At 46.3% G+C, this 23,059-nt stretch overlaps 1 protein-coding gene across 1 annotated transcript in view; it reads right to left on the reverse strand.

The window, feature by feature from the left end:
• Positions 1-369: 369 nt before the first annotated feature.
• The window catches only part of LOC116952450 (heparan-sulfate 6-O-sulfotransferase 1-A-like), a 60,871-nt gene continuing 38,181 nt past the window's right edge, over positions 370-23,059 (reverse strand). The window contains exon 2 of the mRNA XM_032971808.2: positions 370-6,371. Within this exon, the coding sequence (XP_032827699.2) occupies positions 5,369-6,371 (1,003 nt within the window). The 3' untranslated portion in view covers positions 370-5,368. The remainder of the gene's footprint in view (positions 6,372-23,059) is intronic.

Here is a 23,059-nt window from a genome sequence, read left to right on the forward strand (position 1 = left end):
CAATTGGCTTCTGGAGGGTTGCTTTATGGGCAGCAGAGCGCAGTGCAGCATAAGCAATTGTTGCACTGTGCTATGCCCACGTCTATCCACGCCACCTTCAACTCACACAGACCAGAATGAGGTATGGTCAAGGAATCCCCACCATCCACACAGCATAAGGCAATCATCCCGCAGTGCACTGATAAAAGTCATGCACGTACATTTCATAATGAAAAGCAACACAAGGTGACTAAACAGGCCAAAATAAGAATGTTCCAATCCGTGTATATAACTGGCCACATGGATCAGAAACATTGACAATACTAAAAAGTATGCAAAGAAATACGAAAAGGCGCATGCTTGTAATGACACAGGCAGAAGGAACACATGGAACATACATGGCAACTTTTAATCAACATATGGACTACGAAGAGAATTCAGTGGACTCGGACGGGAGACAATCCCTCGAAGATGACGGCCGTGACAGAACAGCGGCCAAAGGAAGGGAAACATGTCGGGGAGGATGATCACCGGAGATGAAGCAACGGACATCAATTCACGGGCAGCAGTGATTGTCTCTTTGGACCGTGAAAGACCGCGGCAGCGGCGACCAACGTGGGGAGGCCCTCATTCGGCGATGGATAGATCGTGGTGGATAGATCGTGCCAGGTGATGGATGAGTCCTCGAAATCAATGTATGATTTGTATCAGTTTTTATTTGTATACTTGCTCGTGGTCACTTTGGACATTTTCAAGCGAGTCCATAATCAATGTTGTTCATTCGGTCAAGCTTTACAAGTTTTTGTTACCATTTGTAATGCTTAAAACAAAGACTGCAAATGTGGTGCTTTTTTAAAATAAAAGCCGTAATTCTATGATATTATTTTACCACTCTCCTGTACTACATCAGCGACTGAACACAACTGCAATCTTGAGAGCAATGATTTAAATGGTGTCTTTAGCATGTACTGTCAGACACATTTAAGACTTCAGTGGCATTTCCTTGACCGTGGTATACTTGAAGGTTCAACTCCATGAAAACCATCCTGGCGGCAAGCACAGTGAAAGCTACATGGACCCTTTCTTAAAGCCCTGCGAACTGGGTAGAGTTCCTCACAAATTACCATCCATTTCACATCAAAATTGCGATGACAATGTGACGCAAGGACGCAGTTGTTGATCATGGAAATCTTTTATAAACACGAGTCTCAAAATGTCAAATTGGGAAATGATTTCAGAAGTCTCTCTTATCCCAACCTCAAAACGACGATCATTTTACGTGTACAGTGCTTCGCTGTGTTCATCTGCAGATATATTAAACCTTTAGATCTTGCCTAGATTCCATTAAGTGCAAAAGCCACCGACTAATTTGTGTTCAGACAATGGTCCCTGGGCTGAGACCATTAAACTCCTTAAATACGATAATCCATTTTGGGAGTAAAAACTGTTTGTTTTGGTTGTAAGGTCAATTCGTTTATAATTATATTTGTGTGTGAGAAGCCCATACCAATACATGACCAAAACTCACCACAATTCACAAGAAGATAGATGGGTGTTACTTCCATATCATGGAGAACATCCCTACATTGAAAAATTACCGGTCCTCCGAATTGAATTTTACAGGTGTCTATCTCATCACCACCCACGTGTAATAAGAGTCGCTTGAACAGCGCGACAAACCCATTGGGTGGCAAGGGTGCCTTCTTCTGCACCGTACGTAGCCAACCGTGGCAAATCGGAGGTGCGGGAAATAGCTATAAAAAAACATACAACGTAATTGGTATTGGCCAAACCTCCCATTGCTGAAGAAATACCTGCAAATTACTCAAATGGGGTTATACGCAGCAGCAGCAACACCATTGCTGCCGACTGTGAAAAGTCAGGAGCCTCTGGAAAAAGCATTGAGTCTTAGCGAAGCCGTTCTGGATTAAAAAGCATAATAATAATAATACTATTAATGAAATAAAAGACCGTGTTGCATTGTCCGGTTTGGCAGTCTGCTTACATGCTTTTATTCTTTTCGGCCATATAAATGAAAGCAAAAGCCAACTTCAATTTTGTAGATTTTCTTTTTTTTAAAATGAGAATCGTTCGTTAAGTGGAGTGGACCAGGGTTTAGGTATTTTATTAGGTCTGAACGTGATCTAAAGAGATTGACCGACAATGCACGACACACGTTTTCAGCAGATATTATCGTGAAAAGGTTCCTCGATTAAACCAAACTATGATTCGGACACTAAAACCGTATGAAGCAACGTAAGCTGAAACGTCTGTACACTGCAGAAACATTGGAGATTTCAGAATGGGTACTTTATACCACGACACACTCCACTACTCCTCACGCAATCATCTAGCCCAACCACCTCAATGCAAAATTATAGCTGTTGCTCTACATCAGCACCGTCAGTCATATGAAGAAGACGATAGCTGCTCTTGGGCAAGATCTACAATGGCTTTGCATACTGATGAGGAACAGCAGTGTGTGAGAATATTTTTTTTTGAAGGAAGGCAATTATTGAACTTGCCGAAAAGCACATATTAGCTGTATAGTTCTGATATAAAACTATATTTAGTAAAGGCAGCAGCCCAAATCGGTATTACATTTTTTTTCCCCCAAAGAAATGTTGGCAGTTACAGATTAAAACACACATTCTCACGTACTCCTACCAGAGTATGAGAGCCCAAACAAAGACAAAGATCCCCCGGGACTGTTGGGGCAAGTGCTGTTAGCGAGCACCTATGAAGGCCTGCACAGTACACGAGGGGGTGGGTGGCCAACAACACGCCCGACCGCCTTTGTCTGCCCAGTGGCGATGTTTACACACCACACCAGGTACAGTCCTCATTTGAGGCCGACTCGACCTAGGGGAGGCCCAGGACTGGTTCAGATAATTGTCACTGTTGTTGGCCGTGAGCGGGAATCAAACCCGGGTCCCGTCAGGTTCACTGCGCAGCGCGCTAACCGCTAACACCACCGCTCCCCGAATGACAACCCTCACCTCCTATATAAGCCACACACAGTGTATAGCAAACTCGCTCTAATAGCGATCTACCTTAACGTCAAACCCTCATCCTTAGGTCAAAAGGGCAGTGTGTATTTTTTTTTCTCTTTAACTTTATTTTTCAATATAAAAAAGGAATTAAACCATGGCTGTTCCAACTGCACATGCAACCAACAGTAATAGAAAAAAAAACGCACGAATAGCAAAAGTCACAAACAGCCACATGATGACAGCGGCACGCAATCGCGTGCTACAGGTGCCACCTTCACGAGTTAGCTAGGAAAGGAAACCAACGAATCACAGACGATGCATTTCCTCCTAATGGGACGACCACCGATCCGAAAAATAATATGCCGATCTGCGAGACTTCCGATTCAAAACACTACTGGATTAGAGGGAGCCAACTGAATAAGACTTAAACATTATTTATAATATGAGACCCTTACAGGATTACACATCTGTAGGTCTTATTATAGTAAATGTCAATTATAATAATAATATACACGTTTTCAACTTCCAATCAGGTTCAATCAGTGCAGCTGTTCATTCACAGTTAGATTATACATAAGCTATGTACAGTATATATAATATGTACTGCATATATAAATATAAGAGTATTATTATCATACAGAAGTAAGCAGTCATGGGGTGGAATTTCTAAAACAGCACAGGTGTAATTAATTACAAACAACAAAACCCTCCGAGCAAACGAAAATAACAAAAAAAGCAATCTTTTGACACAAACCGTAGCGCAACGTCACCGTTTTTAAGTTGTGGGAACACAGTGCTACACCGTTAACAGGATCAGTGATGGGAGAGAGATGAGGACAACGCAGACGACGATGGTAGACCAAAAGGTTCTTCTCCATCGCAATGTCAAAAAGATCGAATTCCAATCACCGTCAGCGCGCACCACGGCAACCTTGCAGCTTCAATAAAAAACCAACCCCACCCGATTCCGAGTCGGTTTGATGGGTTAGATCGCCGCGTCAGCAAAATATGTGGCCGTATGCCCTCCTCCACCTAACACAGCCAATGAATAAAGTTGTCACAATGTGCCAATGCATTACCGCTTCAAGCACACCGGGTGTTGGGACTGCAATCCACGTTGTTAAATGTTACGAATCGTTTTGGTCACAAAAAGAAATCTGCTTGTTAAATTAACACTCCCTGTTCAAGTTACACCACTTGGTGGGAAGCAAATGAATGGTGGTTGGTGTGTTTAAAAGAGTCCCTTGCCACCGGAATGTGGAATTTCCACAAGCTCGGGACACGAACAATGGGGGGAGCATTGCACAACTCTCACACGAGCGTCACTTTTTTTGGCGTGGCTTCAAAACACAGACTTTGGAGACTTCGTTTTAAGTAATATCTGTGGATTAAAATGAGTTTCACTTTTTGGAATTTAGTCACAAGTAGGCAAGGTCTGGCCGATCCAAAATCAACTTCCACAATCAACAATTGCATAATGAGCCGGAGGTTTCTGAAACCACGATGGTGCCTACAACACAAACTAGACAATGCATGCGATCATCATTTTTAGTCCCAAAGCTGAAAGTGATTGTGTTTCTCTATCGCTAATAAAAGCCATTCGATTTTAACTGTACAGAAATTGTGGTTTATCAGAGGAAAAAGGCGAAGCATTTCGCTGCAGTCACTACATTGGGTGTTCTTGGATTCCAACCGAAAATGGTTTTCAACATTTTACCATAAGAGTTTTTTGTTTTGTTTCAACATCACTAAATCAGCAAAACGTGAAAGTACAACACACAATGAGATGCATCACATCACAGCTCCATGTCAAAAATCATTAACGTCTGTACGGCCACACAGAGCTAAACTCTTCACACATCTACTGCACAAATACACCTCAAGCAATGCTGTTGACAGAACCAAAAGCACTTTTTGCCCACTCTTTTTTTTTGGCGTGGATTACTATGTTTTAAATAAAACACGTGTTAATATATTCTCTGCATATACTGCAAGCAAAACGAATGGTGTTCACGATACATTTAATCTTAAACAGCCCATTACACCACACCATGACTATATGCAAGGTCCTTTCATCTGCATTGACAACACAGCTATATACACACACACACAATATTTAACTTGTCTTATAAAAAAGACTCTGTGATGAGGCTGTAAAAGTTGTAGTGTCACCTCGTTCCTAACTCAAATCCCGGGAATGTGTTTTCAATGACTACAAAATTTAGAGTACCAGAATTCTTATATGGATTAGGGTCATATAAAGTCCATTATACCTCCACCACAATAGGTCTGCAGGGTGTGTGTGTTGGCATGTGTACGCGTGCGTCTTGTGAATGCATTTTCTGACAATCCCGTGTCTCCCGCGGCCTTCTCAGCCGCGGTGGCCGCATTCCGCATCACCACTTCTGCACGTGACCGGAGTAGTCACTGTTCGCCGGGCGCGGGGCATTCGGCTCCGCAACAGTCCCGCCCTCGCCACCTCCGCCGCCACCCTGTCGCTCGGCGCGACCGACACCGCCGTCTGGGGCGCCTCCGTCACTTGGCAACGCCGGCTCGGCCGCGGCCGCCGCCGCCTCCTCCTCCTCCTCCTCCAGCTGCTGCCGCTGCTGCAGCTTAAAATCGTTTTCCAGTTGCCGTTCGAGAAATTCGGCCTCCTCCTCCTCTTCCTGCGAGATGTCGCCGCCGCCGCCGCCGCCGCCGCCGCCGCCGCCGCCGCGCGTCGGATCGGCGGCCCCCGCCGAGGCGGCGCCCGGCGCGGGCGCCGCCTCGGCGCGGCCAAACCACCAGGCGCGAGGGCCGGCGCGCTCCTGCTGCCGCTGGCGCTGGCGCTCCAGCCGCCGCGCCCGCTGGTAGCGCTGCAGGAAGAGGTCGCGCGCGTACTCGTACAGCTGCACGTCCATGTCGTTGAGCTCGCGGATGCGCGCCATCGTGGCGTTGGGCACGTCCACGCCGGCGGCGCGCGTGGCGTTGTACTGGGTGAACGGCGCGATGAAGCGCAGCTGAAACGTGCGCTCAAAGAGGAACTGCGTGCGCCGCTGGAACTCGGTGAGTCCGAAGAAGGCCATGCCGCGCAGGTTGCGTTTGGCGCTCTCGAGCAGAATCTGCCCGCGGCGACGCTCGATCATGAACGACGCGTTGTAGCAGCCGACGAGGCTCAGGTCGGCGAGCATGCGCGTCTGTCGGTTGTTGGCCAGGTTGTACGGGCAGGCCATGAAGTCCGTGAGAGAGACGCCCGCCCAGTCGTCGCCGGCGTAGCACGAGGGCAGCTCGTGCGGAGTGGGCGCCCGCCCGTCGCACATGTGCAGCGAGGTCTTCCACGTGGCGCCGCGCTGCACGTGCCGCCACTCGCTCAGGTAGCGCGACACAGGGTCGCGCAGCATCGTGATGTAGTAGAAGTTCCTAGTGACAAAGACGGGGGGGGGGGGGGGGAGCAACCGTTAAGCTGGACTTGTTGGGAATAATCCGCGTGAGATTTTCACTGCACTCCGCAACACATTCAGCGTCGTCAATTGTTCCGTACCTCGCGAGTGGGGTTTCGGTATGAACAACTATTCCCGGTTGAGATTTCAATAGGATGTTTTTTTTTTCTCCTCCGTTGACTCTTTACGCGAGAGTTTCATTTTGCTGGCCCCAAGTTGTGGCCAGAGAGAGGTCATGCGTTTTATGGGTTGGAACAATTAGAGGCAAAACTGGGACATGCATCATTACAATAATTACTCAAATGGGATCAATTGCATCGATAATTGCTCCCTACCGGCAGACGAATGCTTCCTTGCAGGCCAAGGTGACGAGTCACCTTGTGCCGACAGGGACAGCTGCCAATGGGGGTGCCCTTTCAAACGTTTGAGACAATAAGTAATTTGTGTGTCGCGTGCCCGTAGAAACGGGTGCTAAATAAAATAACTGGTACTTATTGTCAGTATAATAATGATGCGAGGACCCTCTCTGCAGGCCGTCAGAAAAGACCAATGTACAAAAGGGTCATGAATTAATATGCGGAGAAAGCGGTTCAGCAGATACCGAGTGGGCAAACGCAAAAGGAAAAGCAAAAAAAGGCTACTCAACATAATATAGAAAATTGTCAGCAGGTGGTAGCTTTTTTAGAGCTCGCACAGTACGGACAACCCATAACGCACCGGGGTCTGCCGTGTGACCTCCCATCGGCAAGCCTTCCTCTCTCTTGACAACAACGACGCCGCTTGAATCTGTCCCCGAAACGTCAGCTGTCGACGGACAAGCTACCTGACGAGCACGCTGGGCATTTTGTATCGCAATCACAAGTTGAGTTCCCCCGAGGAAAGTGTCACCTCGCATCGCACAAATCCTTCAAATACGAGCCGCGCACACTGGGCCGGTCGTCACTGCCACTTCGCAAGGTGAATTTAGAATATTGTAATAAATATATAACGTTGTTTAAACTTTTAAGAGGGGCTTCCATCAGATGAGGATTATTCTTATACACACACACACACACACGTGTTTTATTGATCGAGTATTGCACTGAAAATCATGGAAATGAAGTGGCTGCAGTGACTGCTGACAAATGTGCTTCTTGCCCCACCGTTTAATTTACTCGGGATCACATCTTGCCAGACATGGAGCTAAAAGCATTAATCCTCAGTCGCCACGAGGAACCATCTGGATTGTTCGAAGCCCTATCAGCGGCTCCATGTCAGAATGCGTGCTTACACAGCGAGTGTTCACTGGAAAACTTGAAGCTTCTGGAGTAAAACTTCCTGGCTTGATTATAATGTGTTATTACCATTGTTACGCTTGTTTGCTCAGGAGAGGCCACACTGAGTCTCACGAATCTTTTTCAGGAGGATCCTGCCAAGATTTGGTAGTATAGGGGGGGGGGGGGGGTGGGTGACATTGCTGAAATGTGTAATCCCATTTCAGTAAGGTGAAAGGTAATGTCTCAGCATTGGGATATTTACCCAATACCAGTTACATTTTACATACATTGTTTTCGCTATGAAATGGGACAGCCAGTTCGAGGCTCATGCAGAACAGGGAGAGACCATACAAAATGCCACACAGATAGGCACCGAGTTGGGACTCTAACCCAGGGACTTCTTGCTGCGAGGCCCGAGTGTGACCAAGGCGCCAAGCTGCCGCCTGGATGAAAGATCGAGATGAGATAGAAGGCAAAGCTCATCACAGGTTATTTAATGCGAATGTAGATGGCTTTTTGTAGACAAGATATTCATCAATTTTATACATGCTGCTGAAGAGTAATTTATACCAAGCTTGTCAATGAAATTAAGATTTTCATTAAAGGCGGATCATTAAATTAAACTAACGCATAACGAGTAGGTATTCAAATAAAATTTAAGTGGATGGACACCATCAAACAATGCACAAATTGTGTGTAATGGCTTTAAGTTAATCATGACTATGATGTAACCGAAGCAAGTTTATTCTTTCCAATAGAGTATTTTCCTCTAAATTACTAAATAAAACATAAATAATCTGCATTCAATTGAAGTCAAACATTAATTGAAGTGTCAACTTCAACTAATGGGCATTCAAGGCCATCAAGAAGCCCATGAATATCTGCACCTGCTGCAAAGGAGCTTCAAAAGGGGGCCTCTCACTAATGCTGGAGCAAATCTCTTGCAAGAAATCACAATTACCCACAATTCTGGCTTACCCAGGTCAACCTTCACGATGTTTCACTGTATAGTGTTAAGATTACACAAATAAATCAAATAAAATGCATCTTATATCGCCAGAACTTTTTTTTCACACTGAACGTAGCCAGACGTGCTAATCGTAGGTGCGGACGATGGGCTGAGTCAACCCCCCCCCCCCCCCAGCCAGGAGTTGAACTCACAACCTTGCGACTGCGAGCCGTTCGCTGGAACGACGAGCCACCCGAGCCGCGACTAACGATGACGGATGACCATGAAAATCTCAGACGATAGGAAGAGGTGTTGTACGTACTATGTGTTGATCAGAGGCGCAACATCAGATGTGGGAAGCTAAGCTGGGGTGGAGCCTGGACAATGGTTGGTCGGGTGACCACCGTGTCAAGCCAGGTTGTCATTGGCAACTGGCAGGCTTCGCCACATCGATGAGAGGGCAATGCCAAAAATCCATTGCTGTTGTACCTCTTAAAAACCGATGTCCACGCTCCCTGCCTGCACCAGCCTGCACAAAGCCGCACTTAGCAGCGTGATGACGTGTGGTAAAATAACCCCCGTGACCTGCACGGCATGGGGAGGGGCCCTGACCCGGCAGTGGATTGACACAAGGGATGTATGTGCATTCAAGGTGCTTTTTGTGTTAGCTTGTTGTCCTTCCCCCACACCTCCGATTAGCACTGTTGGCTACGTACGCAACGAAAGAAGTTCAACATACGTGCACTACTAGGTTTGAGAGAATGCAATGGGTGGAGAACATCGAAACTCTGGAAAGGTAGATCATAAATGAAACGGCATGCTTACTGCATCACTCCCTACACAACACACACCTCACTGCCTCTGCAGTTAGACTGCCCTGGGTGCAAGGCAATATTTAAGGAAGGTGCCGCACCATTGTTACAACTGCTGTGCTCGGAACAGTGGTGGCAAGCACTTGGGTCGCAAAAGATTTTGTCGTGGACCTCAGGACAAATCAAAACAAACTATTTTTCTTTGGACTGATGGCAAACAAAAATGAGTTTATTAAACATGTACCTCCAATATATGGTCCTGGTAGTATATTATTTATTCTTTAACAAATAACAGCGTGAAGCCACCTCTATTATTGTTATAATAGGTTTTTCATATGCAGTGCATTGTTGAAGAAAAACAGCGTTTTGGCACAAGAAACGGAATAGCCACATCAATAAAGTAACTGCCCTCATAAACAGAAAAACACACACTTGGGCATCACAGGATTAAATGTGGCTAAGTGTTGGTAATGTGCTTTCTGTTGGATCATCGTGGAGCCCGTTGAGATCCACCAGGACCGATCATCACACCGATCATCACAGTGCTGGGTGTATTGGCCACGGCTGTGCAGGAATCTTGAACGGAACCGGAGGATTCGGGATTGCAAGTTCAGTGTGCTAACCATTACACCCCAGCAGCACACACGGCATTCGGTCCAGACATATATTATAGTGCCTGGCGCCGTAAAAACTCAAAATGAGAGCTAGTTTTTCTCCACCGATGGCCCAGCGCGTTATGCCATCAGTCCTGCCTCGTTTTTTTTTTCTCTTTTATAAAACCGACTTCAGCCTTGCGAGGCGTCCAGGTAAAAATCGCGGCGCTATTCTTTTATCAACTCGAACCAGCCTGTCGCCACGATCTTTTTTACGTTCGGCCCCGTTCACGTCACTCCCTAAGCACTTCCACCACATTCTGCAATCACTTCTGGAGATCCCGAGTGACGGGGATCAGCGCCGCCTGGTGACGGGGCGTCAAGCGCCGTGCGGCGGGGACGACGGGATCAGACCTCCGGTCACCCTCTCTTAATGGTGCTCGCAAATACCGCGCTCGCACACTGTACTACTACTTGGTAGACCTCCAGCGGCGGGATGCAACGCTTGGCACACGCATGCCGATTGTTAGCAAATGAGCTCCCTATGAATATTTCACTTGTGCGCGTACGTGGGGAGCGTGTAGCAGCGTGGCGGCGAAGGCGCGCTGCGAAACCCCGGCGACCCGAGCTCGAATGCCGCTCGCGACCAACACCGGTGACGACTATCAGGACCCGTCCCGGGCCTCCCCTACGTCGACCCAGCCTCAAACGAGTACTTGGTGCGATTGTGTGAGCATCACCACTAGGGAGACAAAGGCGATCGGGCATGTTGCTGGCCACCTACCCCCTTCATAGGTGCTACTCACTAACACTACTTGCCCATAGAGTCTGTTAAGGATGAGGGATATTTGTTTTATATTTGCTTGGGATAGGTACGCAACGTGGTTAGCACACTGCGCTATTGACCTGGCAACCTAAGTTCAATTACCGCTCATTACCAATATCAGTGACGAATATCTGAACCGGTCATGGGCCTCCCCTTGGTTGACTTTAAATGAGTGGTACAAAGGAAGTGGTGCTGGCCACCCACCCCATTGTGTACCATTTCGGTCTTTATAGGTGCTTGCTAACAGCTATTAACCCAAATGTCTGTTGAAGGCTACATGGGGCATCTTTATACGTCTTGCCGTGAGTTTATATATGTAAGTTTGTGCATATTGTAGGAGCTGGTGGTGGTGGTAAGGTGCCTGGTATACTGCGTTACGATATGTGATCTAGAATTAATTCTAGGCCATGTGCAACATTAACACAAATGTGTATTTAAACGTAGCCGGAATTGAGTATACGGTGTGCCGACGGTGTGATGGGAAGCCAGCACTCCAAACAAGTCCTCTCTTGAAAAGTGTAGCTACGCTTGAAGTGGAGGATTTGCTTTTAAGAGTGCGCGTGGATTTGTTGCCGAGTATGTTTGGCCTGTCCCCTGCACGCGCCCCAAGGTATCTGTTGTTTGGAATCCAGGCTTAATTCTTTGTCAATTGGCAGTCCTACAAGCAGACAATGTGTGGTCATGTGCTCAACATTCCTTGCATTTCTAAAAAACACAAATTCAGTTCAAGGAAGTTTGGTTTGATTAGATTTTTTAAAAAATGGCATCTTCGCTCCAATGGACTGCTCCCTTCTGCATCTGCAAGTGCACTGTCTGTAATCTGCCGTTAAAGTATCACGGTCTATACATTGTTGCCTTTAACGCCCTGTGAATGGAAATAGCGACACAAAAGTTTGGGAACTGCGTGCATCCTAACCTTAGGAGGCCATAAGAACGGATCGTGCGAGGGCTGGGGAGGGCAGTTGGGTAGTGCTCTGCCATTCGCTCCATCATCTTGGCGAGACATTTCCATTATCAAGACTTTAATGTACTTTGCAGGGAAATGCTTTGTACTCTCGCTACAAAGAGCCGCTCGAGTGGCCAGCAAATGCACACGTGTGCAGTGAATGAATGTGTGCACATTAACTCGCCCGGCTGCCCACATACGCTTGCTTTCTGTGTCTGCATGTGTATGTGTCTGCATGTATGTCGAACTTCTTTCGCCTTTCGAACCGTATGTTGCCACACCGTGCCAATCGGAGGTGCGTGTAGTGGTTGCATTGTATCTGGTTGGTACCCAGCTATACAATCCTGATAATTTTGTTTTTTTAAATTTAATTTGCCATTCATGACCAGTGGTAACTGTCTGAACCTGGCCTTACAGGTCCCCCTTTTCTGACTTGAGTCTAAAATATCACATTGGTCTTGTTAATAAGCTACACTCAACTCTGCTATTTCTTATTATACAAACAGTGAAAATCAGCAGACTCTCTTGTTGGTCGAGGGACACTGAAATGAACGTGCAAGAGTAATTGTATATCCATAAGGAATAACCATATTCTTAGCTCTTTCGGTAAAGTCACGTTGAAGAGAAACAATAACATAATAAAATATATAAAACAATAAAAATCATCAGGTGATGATGACCGTTTGTGTTATGGTCGAAACGTCGTGAGAATTTTTATTGTTTTATATATATTTTATTATTTTATTGTTTCAGTTCAACGTGACTTTACCGAAAGAGCTAAGAATATGAATTACTGCAGTCACGAACGCTTTAAATCAAAATTTAAGGAATAACCAGTTGTGTGGAGACAAGCTGACTTAGCTCACTCTCCTATAATCAAAGCACATAATACAGACCATGGCGCATCACAGTCCACAACTGTCTTGGATTTGACTAGCCAGGTGAGAGTCCAGCGCAATTCATTAATAATTTTGCACATAACGTTTTGATGCAATTTCAGTCGACGATATTCTTCACGAATCAAGACAACGGCAGAAAAACCGCACCCCCGCTTAGCACGGTTGGCTGCGTGCGGTGCGAAAGAAGTTCAACATACATACAAAACAATATTCCACTCTTGAAAAATGTAATTACCGGCTCTTGAAACATCCACATCAAAGCATACCGCAGCATGCACTCTGGGGGTTCCCTGCGGAAACAACCCAACACCCCGGGGAGAACCGCGCCAACCGCCGCGCACCAACCGGTTCTGGAGCAACCCAATGGCCCCCTGCTCGGCTTACCCAGTGTGCATGTACCCAAAGTGCAAGCAGACAACGCAGATGAATGTCTGCCCGTGACAGGACGATGCCGGTGGCCTCGGCGGGGCGCGCCGGGCCGGCAGGGAGGAGCGGGTGCAGCGCGAGGGTAATGTGGGCTCACGGCTGGACAGGCTTGCCCGAGAGCGATCGTGCGATGACGGCGGAGTAAAAAAAAAACACACACTCGTAGACACCGATCGATGCCTGTCTGCATGTTGGGCCGATTTACGGTGTGTCCGAGCAATGAATCCAGCCATGCATCTCGCCCGCGTGCGCGTGCTCGTCACTTAAGCGCCTTCTGCCAGACCAACCCCCCCGCCCCCGCCGCCGCCCTTCCTACCACACTATCCCCCCCCCCCCTCCACAAGCCCATTTTCCGCCGACATCAACATCCCTGTGAAAAGCACGCATGCAGGACAGCTACCCCGCTCTCGCCGCTGCAAACCCCGCCACGGCAACGTGTGCCTAAGTAACCAGGTCATCGGACCTCCTCGGTGGTTGACGTCTAATCCATTGCATGTTGAACTTCTTTTCGCACCGTACGTAGCCGACCACGCTCATCAAGGGTGCGGCTGGCTAGATTAAAATTTGTCGAACACCGAGTGGAGTAAACTGGGTCTCACACACGTCTGTACTGTAATTCCCATCTGCATCCCGTTCCATTGCCACATTCATCAGAAAATTATGTAAAATCCACTCCTTGATTCATTGCATGGTGGTCGTGAGCAGAGGCAATCATTTGCACAAAAACCCTGATGTCATAACGTCAAATTATATCTTTGTCAATTCTTTGATAACACCAGTTTCCATCGACTGTCCTCCTTTTTTCCTGAGACTTATTTACCCATGCCCTTTTATTTTGTAACACTTGTGATGGCCACAGGTTACGGTTGTTTTCTTTAACACGTGCTTTTGTATTAGCATAAATTACAGCGTAGATTTCTGCACGCAGCACAATTTCGTTCTTTATGACAACGCATTTTTATATATATAAAAAAAAGATTACTTCATCCTATATTATCCTGCTTCTGTTTCATCAGCGCATCCATGAACCGTCTTCAGCAGCTCTCTTAAGACACCCGAGTGCTCTCCCCCATACAGTGTCAGTGGTCGTGTTGACTCTATTAAAGCGTGACTTGTTGTATAATGATGGCCTGACACTTGCACGTGATATCAGAACCTAGGTGGTGCATTGCTAGAGCGCTTGACTTGATGTCAAGGCAACCCATCTTCCCCCGCGAGGTGGAACAATATCGGTACTATTTCGTGGCAAGCACACGCCGGCTGCTCTGCAAAAATAATGCCCCCTTATAGAGGAATTCAAAATTTCCACCGCTGGTTAATGATGGCCAACAGAAATGCACAATGCTCAATCATCATGCTTTTTGGCATGGGAATGCCGACTTCAATCACTCTGCTTAGGAATCCACCATCTCATTCCAAAACATCCACTTCCACACACTCGTGGAGATGGGTTTTTTTTCACCATCGTACGGCGAGTGTATGGGACGCACGTACAAACACACGTTTTGCCAGAATCAAAATTGCAAGCAGCCACAGCTCGGGCAAGTGCCCTAGCCCCGTTATAAAACCCTTGCGCAGAATACAAAACAGACGGCGTGTTTTTTTTTTTAATGCAAACTTATCATCCTTCGTGCGCTTGAAAAGTCATTGCATTGTTGTTCCCCGTAATTGCACTATTAAGGGGAGAAAACGAAGCCGAAGATAAAGGTGTGGGCATGGACAAAGGTGGATGAAAGGGAGTGGGAGAGTGGGCGAGGATAGGATGCAGTGAAATTGAGATGGATAAGGCCGATCCAAGGTCATGCGCACGTGTGTGCTCCCAGGAACCACGTGACTCATTAGTGATCACTAGCCAGCTTGTCCTGACCCTGAACCCGATACTTAGCGATGATAAAAGGCGCTCCACATCGTTCCCTTTCATCCCTACCCATTGCCCGCATCCACAAATGCACAAGACAAAGACGTCCCCATATAGCCTTAACAGACTGTTGGGGCAAGTGCTGTTAGCGAGCACCTATGAAGGCCAGCACCACGCTCGGCCGCCTTTGTTTCCCTAGTGGCGACATTTACACACCGCAGCAGGTACTCATTTGAGGCCAAGTCGACCTAGGGAAGGCCCAGCACCAGTTTGGATATTCGTCACTGGTGTTGACCGTGAGCGGGAATCGAACCCGGGTCGCAAGGGTTCGTAGCGGCGCGTGCTAACCGCTCCCCGAAGACAAAAAGACAAAGACAAAGATCCCCCATATAGCCTTAACAGACTGTAGGGGCAAGTGCTGTTAGCGAGCACCTATGAAGGCCGGAACGGTACACGAGGGGGTGGGTGGCCAGCACCACGCCCGACCGCCTTTGTCTCCCTAGTGGCAATGTTTACACACCGCACCAGGTACTCATTTGAGGCTGAGTCGACCTAGGGGAGGCCCGGGACCGGTTCAGATAATCGTCACTGGTGTTGGCCGTGAGCGGGAATCGAACCCGGGTCGCCAGGTTCATAGCGCAGCGCGCTAACCGCTACACTATCGCTCCCCACTACAGACACATACGCAGGCGCACGTTCAGCGTTATGCTTCTGTACACTAAAAAGACAGCTCAATCTTGATCGAAGCAGCTTTAGTTGATGGAACAGGAAGGAAAACTTAAACAAACAGCGTGGCAACAGAAGAAATGAAAAGGTTAAAAAAAAACTTTGGGAGTGTGTCGGCGACCACTGTATGAATAAACCATCACACAACGTGGGAAGCACCGCATTGCGATTCACAAACTTTCCTAAAATGGTTTCAAAACATTGTTAGACTTCTCCCAAAATGCGCACTTGTGTAATGGTTATCTCTATCATGATCAACAACTTTACAGTGCAGGAATCTCAGTGCAAAATCTCAAAAAAACATTTTCAGATGCACAAGCTCTGAATCGATGATATCTTGAAAGAAATGCAACTCATGCCGGATGTTTCTCACAATAATTTTACATTTCTAAAGCATCCATTAGATTAACGTTTGCCATGAACGTCACTCATTGATTCCTGCACCCACGTTGAGAACTGTTCACCAGACTCGACTCTTTTAGTCTTAGCCCCATGCTGTGGTCAACCACCGCCACAATGCTGCAGGTCACAACTCACTCACCCGAACCACCACCACCACCACCATAATTGTAGAGGTCACAACAACTCACCCAAACCACCACACTGCAAGTCAAAACAATTTATTGTACTTTCTATATGCTTGGTTCTTTCGGTAAAGTCACGGAGATAGAAAACAAAAATCTGAATTAAAAGCAATTTTGATTTTTGTTTTCTATCTATGTGACTTTACCAAAAAAACCAAGAATATGAATTCCTGCAGTCACCAAAGTTTAAGTCTAAATTTACTGTACTTACCGCTTCCTTCATCACACTGCTTTAACTCAGGAATTCCCTACCACCGGCTCAATTTCCCAAGTTCTTAAACCGTTGCTCAATTCCAGAGACGTATTGCAACTCTTTATCCATCACAATTTCAAATTGGGCCTGTGCTCAACAACTGTGATTTGACAAAGAACATCATCAATGATGACATGGCAACCAGACTCTAAAAGTGGCCAGGATGACAGTACATTAATGAATTATTGAATCTTAACTGTGGATAATTTAGCGTTATCCCCTCATATGCTGCAATGTTTAACCCCTCTGCAAAGTGAATTCCTTCTGCCAGTTGTCAGACAGGTCATTAATGGCAATGATCAAATATTAAACATGAAAGGATCCTCCTGCAATTAGTCCTCAGACACAATGAGGCTGTCAGGGATAAATAAAGGCAATATCACAATGTGGTTAGTGATTGGCATGCAGGTTCTCACAGCCGATATAATTCATTATTGAATTTTTTTGGGTTACGCCAAATCATTGACTACCTACCTGGGTTCTGTCCTGAAGATGCTTGGCATAGTTGCGAAGTGAAGCGTCGTATTCGATTGCCACATTTGGTTCTGAGCATTGTTCAAATTACCCGGTGTGAGCTGAAATAACAACCGATACATCATGGGACCTCCTTTGCCAGTACCAAAATATGATAATAAGTTTTTCTCCTTTTTTCTGGAAACAAAACAGGTGTTCAAGATTTTTATTTAAAGCTTTCGTGACTGCAGGGATTCATATTCTTGGTTCTTTCGGTAAAGTCACGTAGAAGGGAAACAATAAAATAATAAAAATCTAAAACAATAAAATCATCGCGACGTTTCGACTGCAACACAAGCAATCATCATCAGGTGTGAAAACCAGAGCAAGAAAATTTGAAAAAAGTGGCGTTTTTTTAACGTTAGCACCACGTGTGGACCAATCAGTTTCAAGGACAATGCATATATTATCAGAGTATGTTTTTTTTGCATTCTGATCACAAGCATTGTGGTAATGCAGACATGATTCCTTGTAACAGGTTTCAGTTTGGTGTTTTAACATCTTAACACCTGTTTAGTTGCCAGAAAAAAGGGGAAAAACCTATTATCAATAACCGACACGTTAAAACACTTGTGGCCTGTGACAATTTAATGTGCTTGTCTATTTTGGGGTGGTGGAGAGCCTCATGACAGACATTTGGCCAAATCATTATATTGTTCGAATTCTAATGAAACTGGCCTAAATAATGGGATTACTCAATTTCAATCATGGGAATAGATTTGATTAAAATTTATGAATGTGATTAAAATAGTTCCTTTATATATTTTGATATTCTTCGAATAATAATATTCTGTAATTAAAAAAAAGTTTTGCTGGCTGGCTGGCAGGGAGGCTCACATCTAAAGGACATGCCCATTGCTTGCTATTCCCAAACATATTTTTCTCCTCACTAAACTCAAAGGCATCTTCTTGTATGTGGAATCCTAATGTACTTCATATGCCATGGAAGTATATTGCTGCGTGTGAGAATTTAGTAGGGATTGCATGAACATAATTCCATGCATATTATACAGCAGCAGAAGCATCAGCAGCAGGTGGCCGAGCCCATTACTGGGAGCTCTCAGCTCTCCTGGTACAAAGATGGTTCGAGTGGAACCAAATGGCGATCTATCCTCATTCCTCGGCAAAATCATTCCACCATGGAGGTCTCAGCCGCCCAGTAAACGAGGAACAACTCCTTAATGAACCACACGTGCTATCCTTTCAGTTAAAATACATTCACGTTGCTTCTTGGCTACGCAATTCAGCACTCACCGATTTGGCATAATACTAGTATTGTGTGAATATAGACCAGAGAGACGGGGGTATATCTGCACTCTCCTCTTCCCCCGATGCACTCCGCCGCTCTCGCATCCCACAGTGAAGAGAGCTGGCAGGGCCATTTCTAGCGCCCACCGAGGGTGGCGATTGCTGACTGGAGTTCAGAGTCCACTGCACGCGTGACCCAGACAACACCCGAGACCCTGCCGCCCGTGTTCAGCTCAGGAGCTACGCAAAATGCTAAGCCACCGAATCACAGAGACGCGCCGCCTCCTCCCCCCCCCCCACCCCACCCCCCCAGTGCGTGAACCTGGTGGAGTTTACGGTGGGAAAAGTCACCTCGTGTTTGTAACATTAAAACTTTGCTTGTTTTATGACGTGAAGTGGCTTCTCCTGACAGCACCGTTAACAACTGTCCTGATGAGAATTTAACGTGAAAACGCTTAGGCACAAAGACGCAGTGCCCTCCAGCAAGTCGGATGTGTATTTCAACAGAAATAAAGCGTAAACAACGACTATAATCGTTGCAGTTGAAGAGTGCTAAAATAACCCAGAATCTCAAAGCGGCGTTGCACCGCATCTCATCAATTCGAAGGGGACACCCAGTGGCAGCTGTCCATGTGCAGGACAAGGTGACTCAACCCCCTCGCAAGGCACGCGAGGGGGTGGGTGGCAAGCACCACGCCCGGCCGCCTTTGTCTCCCAAGTGGCGACGTTGACACACCGCACATGGTCCTCATTTGAGGCCGAGTCGAGCTAGGGGAAGCCCACGACCGGTTCAGATAATCGTCACTGGTGGTGGGCATGAGCGGGAATCGAAACCCGGGTCGCCAGGTTCGTAGCGAGGCGCGCTAACCGCGACACCACCGCTCCCCATACCGCAGGAACCAAAGGCAACAGACTCGTTTGCATTCCATCACTGCATCACGTAGCCGCACAGCGAGGCCTCTGCGTAGCCCCAACACTAATCCACTAATCCGCAGCCACGGTGGAGTCTCCACCTGCATGGCAGTAGGCCTGTTACCATGGCTACACCGTGAGGCACACTGCATGCTGGGAGCTGCTCAACTGTTTCAGAGAGCCCAGTGTGGGGGAAACCATAATGGCAGCACTGCATCTTTATTATAGGCATCCACTGGAAATGAAAAAGTGAAGGTTTATTTTCAAAATGTTCATGTACATAGCAGAATTCAACTGCCACATTAAACTAGATTCATATAATTGTAATGAAATAATATACCCCAAACGTGTGTGCTTGCATCTAGCATTTAGGGCACTTCTAATCTGCATAGTGAAATGCATTTGGTAAACATTTCTCGATAATGTTCAATTGCCTTATCCCACCCGTCGAGACCTACAATTTTTTCCTACTCCCCTTTTGATGCGATGGTGTAAGAGCAGCGTTTTCCCAGGCCTTTGCCAGCTGCTCGCCTAGTCCTTGCAACTCTTATCCAACTGCTCTTCGGCAGTTCCTACCAGCGTCTGCAGAATCCCATTTATGTCGGGAGGAATATCACACGCACTGCTGTTGCCTTAGCAGGCACAAGTGGTGCGACAGCTCATGTAAACTCTTTACAGGTTACTTCCTTAAAACGTTAGCATGATACGCTTATTGCAAAGGAATTATCTTCCAAACACAGAGGTTTTCGGAGCCATTCCGGATTCATATTAGATTTTTGAGATAGGCCACGCAATGAGCTATCCAAATTTGTGTCGTGATGACCCTCCCCCCCACCCGACACAACCAAACCAATTCAACTGCCCGTGTACAAGCTTTTAAACGCATCAATTATTATCGTTTCAGCTCACCGGCGAGCTGAAGGAACAGTTCTCACAACTAAATGTATCAATCAGATAACGCGATGTTTCAACCTGAAACTACAAGAACCACGAAGTCAGAATACAATTAATGCATTTCCTGGATGGTGGTGGAGAATGTTAACGACAGCGGTTTGGCCAGATAATTACGTGGCTTTATCCAAGAATCTATTAAGAATCAGAGGCTTCCCCTTGTTGATGCTTTAATTGGTTCGTGTGTTGCTTCCTTGACCAATAGCTCGCAAAATGGGCTGCGGTACACTTCCTCCTCCTCTTTCTGTGCCACTGCAATCCCTGACGAGTTCACATTTTCTGAGAACCCCTCATGCTTTTACGGTTCTTAGCAAGAGAGACAATGTTTTTTTTTCCCATCTGCCTTTCGCCTAACGATGAGCTACACATTCTGGCAATTCTCATCGAACCCACAGCCCTACGTCTTCCAATGGTTATGTTACGTTACTTTTGCGGAACTGTGAAAACATAAAGCATGAATTTACTTGGCAACGTTATGCAATAAAACCTTCAACTATGAGAAAACAGGGGACGTTTTCCTACCGTTTACAATGCAGCTTTCCGGAATTGGTGCTAAAAAAAACAGGCCGTTTCTTCTCGTATACACGCATGCACACATATTTACATAAGAGTAAAATACAGCACTAACAATTGCTTTGCCGAATTGTGGTAATAACGCAAGGGACGCGTAATTGCAGGTGCCGAAAATAGAATGGTATCCTCTGAAGTAGCCCACACACACACACACAGCTCATGTTAGATTCTTTTAAAATATTTTTTTTTTCCTGGAGGAAGGAGTTTTAATGATGACAGCTCTAATGAGTGGCAGGGGTCCCTTGTTAGAGTAAATGGGTTTAAAGAAAATATATATAAATATGTATTCCCGGAATTTAACGAGCAAGGGGCATCTGGCGAGTGCGAGGAACGAATAACATGTCCCACTTCAATGCTCTGATGTATGCACGTGCGCAACCCCATCATCAGACACATTCCATCCACTGCTGGATAAAAAGGTCACAAAGCCAGCAAGGATATCACCGGTTGTTCATACGTTTTCCATGACAGTCTGTCAGTAGCACCGCAAAGTTACTGTTCTCAGTTAAAATCCAACATTGATACCAGTTATTTTCGATGCCCTAAGCTTCTCGATTTCGCTATTTAAAAAAAAATATATATTTTGTACAACTCTCAGAAAATATGCCAACGTACCATAGCTCGCAAATAAACGTTGGCATTGATTCATGTTTTGAGTGCCTGTTTTTACTTTGTTGGAGTCTTGAAATGTACTTGTATTTGGACATTAAATATTAATGCAAACTGTATTGTGTAAAATATTACCACACAAACAAAAAAACCTTTCACACCAAACAGAATACATTTTGAGACATTAAAAAATGTAGGCCCAATGTGTTTAGCTAGCATACACGAAGGTCAGCATTGTATGGGTGGGGGGTGGATGGATACGTCACAAACACCATGCCCAACCACCTGCGTCTCCCGAGTAGAGACATCAAGTATTGACCTTGGGGGCGGCGGCGGCGGGGGGGGGTTGTTGCGGTCACCGAAATAAGTTTAGCAAATTTAGAATCCACTATAACGCCACTTCCTATCTTCTCTCGCATCCACGAAGGACAAACCCCACCTGGCGCAAGCGACGGCACTGGAACCGCACCGCAATGTATCAGCGGCCCGCGGGCCTCTCGCCGTGGGGCCACGGGCAAGTAATAAAGCAGCCGTGATTATCATCTCAGGACGGCACGAGACAGCCCGGATCCGCACCGCATTAAGCCCATTAAACGCCGCCAAAACATCTCTGGAACAAGACGGGCATGCGCGAAGGAGATGGGGGTTGGGGGGGGCGGCGGCAGCAGCAGCGGCGGGTCTCAAGACGCCGCTTGCCGAGATCACATCTGACGTGCAAATGAGCTATAAAAGGGAGCGCACGAAGCGGCACTTGAGCGGGTTGCTGCATTGCGGCTGAATGCTCGCATTCCCTATCTTGCCTCGGCGGAGCGATGTTCGCACGAAAGGCCAGCTGACTTGATACAAAACAAAATTTTACACGGCACGGCGATTGAATTTGCACACTCGCCAGACCTCAAAGTGCTGAATAAACAAATTCTAACCGCCAACGACACGGTCACAGATCTGTAATTGCGGAGTCCTTTGTCAATCTATTGCTGGTTGTAGGCTACAAAGAATTAAACGTATGTTTTTTGTCCGTGAAAAGAGATTTCTTCCTTTCTCTGACCTATTAGTTACCGTGTAAATTAACTAAAAGTTCACATTTAAACTATGTTCAAAGACTAACCCTAAGTAGGAAGACGAAAGATACAGACCTAATCCACATACCTATATCATCACCACAGCTTGGTCATCCAAAACCACAGCCAAGACCCGAGTTGGCAAATACTTTATTGACAAAAAATACTCCAACTAAGTCTGAATATATGATTACATTGACTTAATTTTATTTAATGTTGTGTCGACCTGGGACCACGTATAATAACACTAAATAATAATAGTAAGGAGAAGGAGGGTACCTGCCTGTAACATCTGACAGTTCACCAACATTGATACAAGAGCGCCTGAATGCTGATGAGACACTGCGCGCAAAAATTGTTCCAGAGTTTGTATTACACATTTGAATCAATGCCACTGAAATTGTGCACTTCCCAGAAGGCCGTGGGGCCAAAAGCCTGTGTAAGAAAAACTTGTATTTCATTTTTCATGTGGAGACACGGAAAACATGAATGAGCTATATTGTCCGCTTATATATTTTGCTAAAACTAACTGGGGCGTGAAGGCTATGTCTAGCGGTATTACAGTGACTTGGGATGGGGAGCCGTGGTGTACTTGCAGCACCACACTGCTGCACAACAGTGTCTGCTCAGTAGCAGTACAGCGAGGACTTTAGATTTCCATGCTCTACAATTG

This window comes from Petromyzon marinus, chromosome 47 (assembly GCF_048934315.1).
Source record: "Petromyzon marinus isolate PM22_M1 ecotype Great Lakes invasive population chromosome 47, UKy_Petmar_22M1.pri1.0, whole genome shotgun sequence".
NCBI classification, from domain to species: Eukaryota; Metazoa; Chordata; class Hyperoartia; order Petromyzontiformes; family Petromyzontidae; genus Petromyzon; species Petromyzon marinus.